An 11,671-nucleotide genomic window follows, 5' to 3' on the forward strand; every position below is an offset into this window, starting at 1 on the left:
ATAAGTAATTATACCAGGATTTATGCTATCACGCGGACATGATTAACATTTCATTTATGCATACAATTTTAAAATAATTATTGAAAAATAACTATGATTCGTGTTGTTTCTATTGTTTTAATTTGGGCAAATTTCACAGGTAAGCAATCTTCACAGATTTTTAGTTTCCGTAATTATATATCTGGCTTATTATCTGCCCATCCTCAGCACACCCGCGCATAATCTATATGATAAGTTATGATACGCTGGGGTGCCGAGGATGATATCTGCCGTACGTTTGCACGGGTAAATCAGCACTCGGACTATTGCATTTTGAATGTTAAGCTGAGCGTGGAGGTAAATGACGAGCGAGGTCGACATTGGGACACTGTCATTTTGAATATGGAGCTGAGCGTGGAGGTAAATGACGAGCGAGGTCGACATTGGGACACTGTCATTTTGAATATGGAGCTGAACGTAGAGGTGAATGACGAGCGAGGTCGACCTTGGGACACTGTCATTTTGAATATGGAGCTGGACGTCGAGGTAAATGGCGAGCGAGGTCGACATTGGGACACTGTCATTTTGAATATGGAGCTGGACGTCGAGGTGAATGACGAGTGATGTCGACATTGGGACATTGAGGTCGGCATTGGGACATTGGCATTTTGAATATGGAGCTGAACGTCGAGGTGAATGACGAGTGATGTCGACATTGGGACATTGAGGTCGGCATTGGGACATTGGCATTTTGAATATGGTGCTGAACGTCGAGGTGAATGGCGAGTGAGGTTGACACTTGGGACACTGTCATTTTGAATATAGAGCTGAACGTCGGTTGCTTATGGATGAGCACTCTTCACCCTTAAATCCGTCTGATATCGATCAGTTACAATAGAAAGCATACATGTTATTAGCTAGTCTGTTTGTCGAAGAAAAACGTCGGTTTAAAATAGTATATTTAAAAGTCACATTGTTTTTAAACAAATACAAACAAAAATGCATAATTTGATGAACATTACGGGAAAACGTCAGTATTTTTACTATTTTTGGCTTAACTTGTTTGTCTTAATTTTATCTCAGGTATGAGGTCCACATCATTTTGTATTTAGTATATAAAAACAGCTTAATTAACTACTGACATGTGAAGATTGTCGGAGGTCATGACGGATAACAAGGGACAACTGATAAGCCCCGCCTAATCTGGACGCTGAATGGTCAGTCGTGTAGCGACCGGATAGTTTGGCTGACAGGCCGCGTCATGTTTACTGTGATAACCTTGGTGTGGACGGCGTCGGCGTGGTAGTTCAAACCCTTTACCTTTGGCCATAACACTCAAACCACTAACGATATTCAGCTGAAACTTGGTACACATTTCGCCGGAAACAATACATACACGTAGAACAAGCCGTTTAACTCTTGATTAAATAATGATCGAGTTATGCCTCATGTTGGAATGAAAACCCCCAAAACAAAACAACAACACTGCAATACAAGAGAGTTTGCTTGGCAGCGGATAGCGTGTTATTGGAAGATCTTTTAGTCTCATTAATAAAGAGATGAAGTGCGATATGGAATGTACAACACTTTATGATTCTATATTTTTTTTATTTTTTTTCTGAGTAATGAATTAAAAATTATAAATAGTTCTTCTAATTAACAGAAGCTGTGGTTTCCAATTGGAACACACCCCTTCCTGGAACTGCAGGCAGAGGAAATGAATCTATAATATGGGCCGGTAGCGTTCCTGAACTCTCGCATATCAATACCCACCTTTTCCAGGTACACCAATAATATATGAGGTCGCGTCCCCAGCCATCAAATGTTTGCGCTGAATGATAACTGTCGGGTCTTATGGTGTAAAACGAAAAACACATTGCCCCCCTTCCCCTTAAACCCCGGCAAGGACCATCCTGGACTCCGTTACGGATATGTGGTCTTAGACACTTGGCTGTCCAACCAGGGATCACAGAATCTAACCCAATCTGAAACCAGGAATCTTTGATTATTTCATATTGACACACATGGTACTACAGCGGTCACGTATCAAATACACATGTGTTGGGTAAATCTGAACACAATGTCCTAAACCACCCTCAGATATTTTAGATGACCAGTGTATACATGACCAAATATGATATTGCCTAGTAGCTCAGTAATACTTTAATATCGAGTAAGTTTGGCAACCGACCATATCTTATGCAAAGAAGAAAAATTCTGATCTGCAAGCAGTTAATTTGACAATATTTTAGAAGCGATCTTTTGGCGTTTTTTATTTATTGAAAAACATCATACAATAAAGGCTATTTTTTCCTGTAATTAGATCATTATAACACTTTGTCTTGTTTTGATCACATTTACACCTCAACTTCCATTCCTTAAATGAACTGCCCTTCGGCAATTGTGGTTATCATCCGATGAAAGCAACATCTTCGGATATGGTCGGATCGGCTCGCGAATCCCCGCATAACAATATACATGGAAATTGTTTATCTTGTAATTGTTTGTATTGTGTCAGCAGGTCCCATTAACAATAAATAAACATTTTAGGAAGTGTTAATTTATGATATGTTAAATGTATTGATGCCATAAGTGTTTAAATTCTACGTTTTAAAGTGATTTCAAGTGGTTGATCTTTTCAAGAGTTATTGTGACGTCATCTGATAAAATGTTTCCGGTTACAGTCGGGTCGTTCTATTTACCGAATGAGTGAGAAAGGCTTACTGTAAGGTTTTCTTAGACGAACTGAAGTATTTTTTTTAACATTTATTGAATGAAATAATGAACTATTGGTGTAAATAAATCCCTAGGACACACTTTGACCAGCCCAATTGCGTCTTTATAACCCGACAATGACATTGATCAATCCCGCAATTCATTCCTTAAATAAATGTCAAATAAGTTAAACATAATGCACACATTTCAAAAAAAAAGTTTGTGCATCATACTTAATTATGCACCATTAAATGAAAGAGTTGCAATATATTTTAATAGTTGTGTTTTAAAATGTGACGGCCATCTTGGAATTCAATGAAACGATGATGCGAAATGATAGCCCTCACTTTGCATCGCTGTTCTTTTAACAATTTCAGAAGCAACCTTTCATGCACACATAATACCCACTCCCACCCCTTCTCGAAAGCAAGGAATTCCGAATGACAGCCTCAGTTGTATGCCGGAACATCAGAAGCAGTAGTTCATAAAAAAATTAATAATAGTTTAAGTTAATTGTAGTTTTCTTTAACGTGTATTGTGTATTACTATGTCTAAATTGATCGCCATTAAAGTGTATTATTGCATAAATAATAAAAATTGCAAAGTGTAACTGCTTAATTAAAATTACTCGGCGATCTATTTGCAGCGTAGTTAAATATTAAGATTTCTGACACTGTAAACCGTCCACATACATCCGAGTTGGTTTCGATGGGAAACGGTCAAGGGGTTCCGAATGTGCCTATGTTTCTCTCCATTCGGAGCTCCTCGGCCATTTTTAGTTGTTTTCGAAAAAAAATGGCCAAAGAGTTCAGAATGTGTCCATGTTTCTCACGTGTTTCAGTGCAATGTGACCGTGGAAGGAACGGCGACGTACAGACTTCTTAACGACAGTGATGGAAGATTTCGTTTAAATTCAACCACCGGAAGCGTATTTACGCATGCGCTTTTGGATTATGAGCAGACCCCAACACTGCAAATAATAATTGAGTACATTTTGTTCCTGTTAATACAGTGAATAGTGTGATTCATACAACATCGTTATTAATGGTTAGACCTTTCAGTAATAGTTTCAATGTCACTTATTGCGCTCATTAAGGTATCCAGTTATCTCACTTACATAAATGACGCTATCCGACTGGTCTAGAGCGATCACGTGGTAGGGGGTAAAATCCATACACCCATAGTAGTTTTATATGACCTTGATCACTTTATATTTTTAGAAAACAATTACTAATTAAAGGTACTCGGTGGGGTAAAGTCGTTACACTGCAAGCAGCTCCGGGTGTATTACATATACAACCACATTGGTTTAAAACATAGAAGTTGTATATATATGCAATATTGCACGGGCTACTTACTGTGTAATGCACCAGTCACTTGTAACTACGGCCCCCAGGTCAGGGGGTATACCGGGGATAGCGAAGGAAATGGGCCGTGTCTTTACCTTCCAGGTGGCCCCGCAGTGCAGGGGGAATGCGATGGTTTTGTTTTAGCGCCGAAAATTGCGGGGAATAGGTCTTACCTAGGATGTCTCCGGAGTTCGGGGGCATTTTGCGGGGATTTTACCAGCAGTTTGTCCCCGCAGGGCGGGAATTTTAACCGGGATTGGCTGGACCGAAAGTCAAAGTCCCCGTCATTCTCCGGACCTGGGGGCCGTGGTTACAATTGACTGGTGCATAAACACTAATATGACTCAGGCTTTATATCAACACATTTTACAAGAATACGCCGTACACAAAATATTGGGGCGTCATGGTTATATTTTTGTTTCAGTATCTCTGAAAGTACAAATGTATTTTGTTATTAACCGTTCCCGATTTCAGCATTGTAGTTCCACCTCCACCTAATATTGATATATTTTACACAGAGCAACGGACAGTCAGGACAGCGGACGCGGCACCGCAACCGTAACTGTTAACGTGCACGATGTAAACGACAACAAGCCAACGTTTACGTCATCGGTGTACAACGTCAGCGTCTCAGACGGCGCAAAGGCCGGTATGACATTTTATGACAATGTTGATTTATATTTATAAAACAAACATTTACTACAGTCGAACCCCGTTGCTTCGAATTCGTTGGCTCGAATTACTCGTTGGCTCGAATTACTCGTTGGCTCGAACTAGATGTTAAGGACCGATTGCTTTATTCTGAGGGTAAAATGTCCCGCTTGGCTCGATTTTTCCGAGGCTCGAGGTATTTTCGCTGGTCCCTTGGAGTTGGAATCAACAGGGTTCGACTGTATAATTATGCTTTCAGGAGGTTTAAAGAGATCCATCTGCTTAATGAAAATAAAATGAAAGTTCACTTTTTAAAACTGTGATCATAATTATTTAGTTAAAATAATCACTATTTTGACATTTTAGCCCGCCCGCAGGTCAAAATCAAACATCAGCGTGCAAAGGCTTATGATAAAAAAGAGAATTTACCAAGGGGAAATAACTCTAATCGATGAAATATCTTGCTAAAACAAACAATGATCCTCATCGTCATATTCTAGCAATGAATTTTGATTTAACTGATCACATGACGTCGATTGAGTTTTCTGAATTGAATTTCTTAAAGTTAAAATATACTTCAAATTTTAGCTAATGTGCCTTTAAAGAGACTCGGCCACATTTTGTTTAAACTTGGTTGGAATTGAGTTATTCCACGTACCTAATGCACCAGTCAATTGTAACCACGCCCCTTCCCCCCAGGTCCGGAGAATAGCGGGGACTCTGACTTTCGTTCCAGCCAAGCCCGGTTAAAATCATCATCCTGCGGGAGAAAACTTCTGGTAAAGTCCCCGCCAAATGCCCCCGCACTCCATTGACCCAAGGTAAGCCCCTTCCCCGCTATTTTTGGCGCAAAGAAAAAACCACCGCATTCACCCGGCACTGCGGGTTCACATGAAAGGTAAAAACACGGCCCATTTCTCCGGCTGTCGCCGGTTTACCCACGGACCTTGGGGGGGGCGTGGTTACAATTGACTGGAAACTCACTGGAACAGCATTTCATTAATCTAAGCCTGGAAAGGTAACATTTTCAATCACTCTGGCAACGATTTTTGGCAAAATAGAGCAGTTTCTGTCTTATTTTTAAGAATTAACAATATACATTGTAAATGTAAAATTCTAATTTGATATTTGACCTTATATAACGTTCACCATTTCAGACTACGGTTATTTTCAAAATACAATGTAATTAATATGGTTATTGAAGTGTCTGTTTCCTATCATCCATGCGTCAAACTGTACAATGTTTCTACATAAGTGTTTGGTAATTAACATGCGCAATGTCTGTTTATTTAAAGATGCACTCTTTCTCCCAAATAAGATTTACCACAATTATTAAAATTGTTTTTATATTCCAAAAGGGATGAATGAATATCGATAACAATGATTCTTATGAAGGATACCGAGTTAAATTTGAAAGAAAGGTGCAGAAAACATGGTATTTCTATCTTATAAAAAGAAAGTTGATCACAGTAAATCATTTAGCATTCACCAATCAATTAATATTGTTTTGCGTTTATAGCTATTAAATACACGGTTAGAATCTTGTTATCAGTAAATAATATTTTCCATAAATGCATTATTTAGAACGAAGTTAAAGATTTATCACTCAAAAGTTATGTTTGTTATGCATGTGTATGTATTGAATTTTAATAAAGAGTGTCACTTTAAGGTACGACTGTCCACCACTTCTCTGCATCAGACCGCGATGGCCCCGGACCGAACAGTCACATTACGTACAAGATCAAAAGCCAAGGTATTTTAGAAATTCCAGATTCTTTAGTTCTAAAACTCAAGAACAAAATTTCGAAGTTTTCCTTGAGAGAATCTTAGGGCCGTTGCAGGTGACCTTTGAAGGCAGATTTGACTGTATACTTGATCAAACACATCGATATGTTTTACATAATTAGACCTAAGGTCACTTGAAGAAACATAAATGTATATATTTATTTCGTCTATTTTGTTCGGAAAATGTATGGATCTTGGTATCTGTCGCCATATTGTACACTATTTGGCCATATGGGTCTATGACCTTCTGTTAAACAAACCGGTCCGTTCTTGTCTGTTCTTGTCGATTTATGACTTCCTATAAAAAGGAAAACAGTTAATTTTTCATGCCGTTTGACCTGTCAAGTTGGAATACCTCGGCCATTTTCCATCGGTATCCGACAATACAATCGTAACAACTCGGCCATCTACGCCTAGCTTCCGTTTTATAATGGCTGAGGTGTTCCGATTGCCGACAATTGTTCACTGGTCTTTCCCCAACCTCGGTCAAAATAGTTCTGACTTTTGACCGACCAAGCATTAAATGTACATATGAAAATGAAATTACCATGTAAAGTGCTTTTTTATTCTTATTTCCATGAGAAAGTTAAACAATACTTGCTCTGTTGTTTTGTCTACCGCATTTTTGTTTTTGTATGTTTTTAATTTTAAGATACATCCGGGAATGGAACATTTGTGATCAACAGCACAACAGGTGTACTTTCTGTGGCCAATAACAAAACCATCAACCGGGCTGAAAAGTCTGAATATAAGTTTGACGTCATTGCCATGGATGCCGGCGTGCCATCAAACTCCGGTAAGTTGATATAAAGTATGCGGTTACTCATCAACGAAAATGTTAACAATTTCTGATCCAAAATGGTGCATTTCGGGCGTATTGTATTAAAATAAAAAGTCAACTTGGGCGATTTAAGAGGAGGGGAGGGGGGGGGGGGGGGGGACAAAATATGCTTTTACAATGAAATCTTGTTAGTATTTTATAAACAAAGAGAGGCGATCGCTTTCTGAACACGATTCTTGTGGGAGGGGGGGGGGGGGGGGGGGGACAAAATATGCTTTTACAATGAAATCTTGTTAGTATTTTATAAACAAAGAGAGGCGATCGCTTTCTGAACACGATTCTTGTGATCTTTCAGGGACGGCCATGGTAACAATACACGTGGTTGGTGAGACAAAGGAGAAAACCAGCAAAGCCCCGAACAGTTTGAGGATGATGTGGACTACATGCGTTATCACGGTGATCTTAGCCAGGGGCGTATCCAGAATGCGCCACTAGAAAAAGCATAACTTCGAGGCGTAAATTTCGACATGCGCCTTTGCCCCTTGATCCGAAATGCATATTTAAATATTAGTAAGGGGTAAACCCATCGCAATCTGCAAGCTTTAGCATCTATTTTTCTATATATTTATGTCCGTTTCGGGTAACCCGACCCTACCTATAAAAATGCGCCGACCCTAACTATTTTTTTTTCGTTTCTGAGCAAAAAAATATTCGTTAGTAAATAGAAGTTACGAAGGGCGGATAAATGCAGATTTTCACAGAATTATTGTTAATATGATAAAACAAAGTCAGGCAATGACAGTAATGTAGGAAAGACTGCCATGTGCAAGAAAACACTCTGAACTTACGACAGATTTTGAAAAAAAATATTAAAAAAATCCCTACCTACCCTACCTAGAAATTTTGGGAAGGTTACCCTAAACAAACATTTTTTTTTGGCCTTATATACAATTTACTGGGGGGAAGGGATGGCGGCACGCGAATTCGGTCAAGCAGTTTTTCTCAATGATTGCCATCCTGAAAGAAATATAATGTTCGAACATTTCTTGATATGTTTTACTTAGATACTTCTTCATTTTATTATATTTATGTTTGCTGGTGCCCATGTCTACAGACTATGTTAAAGTATCCCTGGAGGGATCATTCCCACAACGTCCTGGTTTTGGGACAGATCTTAATACCATTACAATTTGTACACTCTGAACGAGTTTGTATCGAGTATTAATTAATATTAAGTTACGGATATGAAACTTCTCTCTTGAGGGTCGATTTTTTTTTCTGGAAAACATAAATGTTCTTATATTCGAAAAATGTTCACTAGTTCCTCTTTTTTTTAGATATTAATAACTTTTTTGGTGATATACATTTGCGTTCCTATCCTGTGGCCGAGGTACGCTTCCCCATCTTCTGTATATGGCCAACATTGAACTCGAACATCTCGTGAAGAAAATTAATATGTTTGGTTTGTTAAACTGTAGATATAGTCACTAGGTCGATGTTTAACAAGGTTTTTGAAAGATGCATTCCATTTTATTTGTTGTTGTTTTTTTTTTTTTTTTTTTATTTCAAAATCTAAAAACTCGTGAAAAAACAAAGTTTGGTTTTTTATACTGTAGATATTGAAGATGAATTCCATTTTATGTGTGTATTGTTTTGTTTTTATTATTAAAAATCTAAAAACGGGTGAAGAAAAAATATTGTTTGATTGTATTTGATTAATATACAGTAACTGTAGATATTGAAAATGAGTTCCATTTGAGGAGTGTTTGTCCATGTTAGTTTCTATATTGATTGAAAAGTAAATGACAATAATGAAATATTTGAACTTCCAATATATGAGAAAAAGCCCTGTTAATTAACAATACCTTATTTACATGAGAGAAAAAATGTTTAACCTCCAAGTAATACAATTTCAAATTATGCATGTATGTTGTTAACTAACTATATATGAACACTTTTGTATGATATCCTGTAATATTTGTTTATGTTAAACTAGTGTTTATACGTTGACAAAACACATATGAAAACATGTTTGTATGTAAGACAATGTTCGTTGAAAGAAAAAGTCTAAATAAATCTGTCTGTTACTCTTTGTTATGTTTTTCATGTCCTGATTTTTCACAGTACATGTATGCTTTAAATAAATGGATAATGAGAGGTCCTACAAGTGTGGTCTTGTAAGGGGGAAACCGGCGTACCCGGAGAAAACCCACTTGTCCGGTTTAGTAACCACCAATCAATTCACATGCCTAAAACCGGAAATCAAACGCGGTGGCCTCAAGGTGAGGGCGGTAACCATTGCGCTAACCGGACAACCCGTCCATATGCTTTAAAGGTAACGCGGATATTTAATTTTATTGTGTGTATCCCGCAAACAAAAAGAGGCCAATGAGGGCCATTGCTCAACTGGCATGGCTTGTTTGGTGATTTTCTATCAAGAGCATGTAGGTATGGGTTATAGGTAACATACTTACAGTTCACTTGGAACATTTCGTGTAATAAATGGGCGCCGCCATAACCTTCAAATGATGCCTGGGCGGATCTTCTTGGTTTTTCGAAAGTAATCGGAGTCTCATTGATGTTTAACAGAACAGAACAGAACAGAACATAATTTATTACACGTAAACTATACAGTTTTTTTGTGTTTCATATACATATTAAATATATTACAAATACATTTATACAATGTAGTGTGAACTATTAAATAAATATCATCATATGGAACAATCATTTTCAATATATAATTGAACAAAAATTAATTTGGTGAAGATCGAATGAGAAATAGATGTTCAATTGTGTTCACAAGCCGTAGTGTAGCTATGTTCGACTATTTTCGAAACCGTGATTAAGACGATATCTAACTACTGCATAAGGTTATTTAAGACCGGGTAGTAAATGGACGCTTTTTTGTGTTCACAAACTCATTTACAGCAACATTAACAAACTTCAAGTGCCATAATCCAGAAATGCCTTGGTGGATCAAGCTGGTTTCAAGTAACCGAGGTTGCATCAATATTCAACTTCTGTCCGAGTTCGCTGAGGATTGGATAAGAAATGGAGGCTGTACTTTGTGAACAAGGCGTATTATACCAATGTTAACAATTTCAAGAGTCATAACCCAGTAATTCATGGGCGGCTCTGTTTTTGACAAGAACCCTGATTAAGTCAATATCTAATTATTGTATGTTATGTGAGGGCACACTTTTACTTAGACTGTTGATTATGGCCTTTGTCCTACTGACCTCAAAATTAACAGAGATCATCTACTAGACATGAGCAACCTACTGTGCACTTCTCCTAAGTCAAACCGTTCTCAAGTTTTACTACGAGTATTGACTGTGAATTTTACATTTGAGCAACTTACCTAAACAAGAGGCTCACGAGGACCCATGCTCTACTGACCTGACTTGTTTGGTAATGTACTGAACTTAGATTCAAAGGGAAGTAATCACTGAACCATGTTTTACAAAGAGGAAAGGAAAAAACACTCCTACAATAATACACAACTCCGTGTACAAAGTTGTCTCCCGTAGAAAATATTTTTTTCTATTGCTGAAGCATTTCAAGGGCCATAATTCAGTCAGGCATGGGCGATTCTTGCTGGTTTGAAAAAGTCCCGAGCTCTAATGAATATGCTGTAGAAGTCAAATTGTAATACAATCAATACTGAAGACTACATCGCGTTCACATGCTATTGTTTACATATAGACGGCGGACATCTAGGCCAGACGAGCGTTAAGCAATAAGGGTCACCTACTGGTCATGGGAAACCTACCACTGAAATTTTATGAAACTAGGTCGAACCAATATAGAATTAGGTCTTTTTCTAAGACCTATGACCTTGACATTGATCTTTGACCTTTGACACGAACAAAAGGGACATCTACTAGTCAAGGGCAACCAACCACTGAAGTTTCGAGGGTCTAGGTCAAGTCATTTTCGAGCTTTGTGTGGATAAAACTTTCTTCAAAAAATTGGATGTGATCTTGACCTACTGTCCTATAAAACAATATGGGTCATCTACAAGACAGTGGCAACATACCACTGGAGTTTAAGAGTCCTAAGGCAATCCTTTATCGAGTAATAGTTCGGACAAACTGTTCACAAGTGTTGCCTGTGACCTTTCCCTACCGACCTACACATTAGGAGTCATCTAGTCGTCCAATGCAACCTACTACTGAAGTTTCACGAGTGTAGGCCAAACAGTTCTCGAGCCGTTGAACTAATAGCGTTAGGTAAAAAAAAGATTCCTGTCAAATGACTGTACGACAAGACTTTAAATTTTACGTTTATAAAATCCTTACAATATGGCCCAGACAAACTCTGGTTTTCAAAAACAGATAAGGTGAGTTTCAGGGGAGATTTCTAAAGAATGCCGGGCAGGACCATGGTTCTTTGATCATGCACTTTC

The 11,671-nt window shown here is 38.0% G+C and overlaps 1 protein-coding gene across 1 annotated transcript; it reads left to right on the forward strand.

The window, feature by feature from the left end:
* LOC128244949 (protocadherin-1-like) lies at window positions 1-9,347 on the forward strand. The gene is made up of 7 exons (XM_052963116.1): window positions 1-139; window positions 1,643-1,761; window positions 3,536-3,681; window positions 4,562-4,692; window positions 6,364-6,447; window positions 7,132-7,275; window positions 7,616-9,347. Exons 1-7 carry the CDS (start codon window positions 94-96, stop codon window positions 7,753-7,755), a joined length of 810 nt encoding a protein of 269 aa, XP_052819076.1. The 5' UTR covers window positions 1-93; the 3' UTR covers window positions 7,756-9,347.
* Window positions 9,348-11,671: the final 2,324 nt, after the last annotated feature.

The sequence above is a fragment of the Mya arenaria genome, chromosome 8 (genome assembly GCF_026914265.1).
Source record: "Mya arenaria isolate MELC-2E11 chromosome 8, ASM2691426v1".
NCBI lineage: Eukaryota > Metazoa > Mollusca > Bivalvia > Myida > Myidae > Mya > Mya arenaria.

Coding starts and splice junctions, on each gene's coding strand:
- LOC128244949 (XM_052963116.1), top strand. CDS start 94: ATGATTCGTGTTGTTTCTATTGTTTTAATTTGGGCAAATTTCACAG. Junction 140..1,642: donor AATTTGGGCAAATTTCACAG/GTAAGCAATCTT, acceptor TCTAATTAACAG/AAGCTGTGGTTTCCAATTGG. Junction 1,762..3,535: donor TCAATACCCACCTTTTCCAG/GTACACCAATAA, acceptor CACGTGTTTCAG/TGCAATGTGACCGTGGAAGG.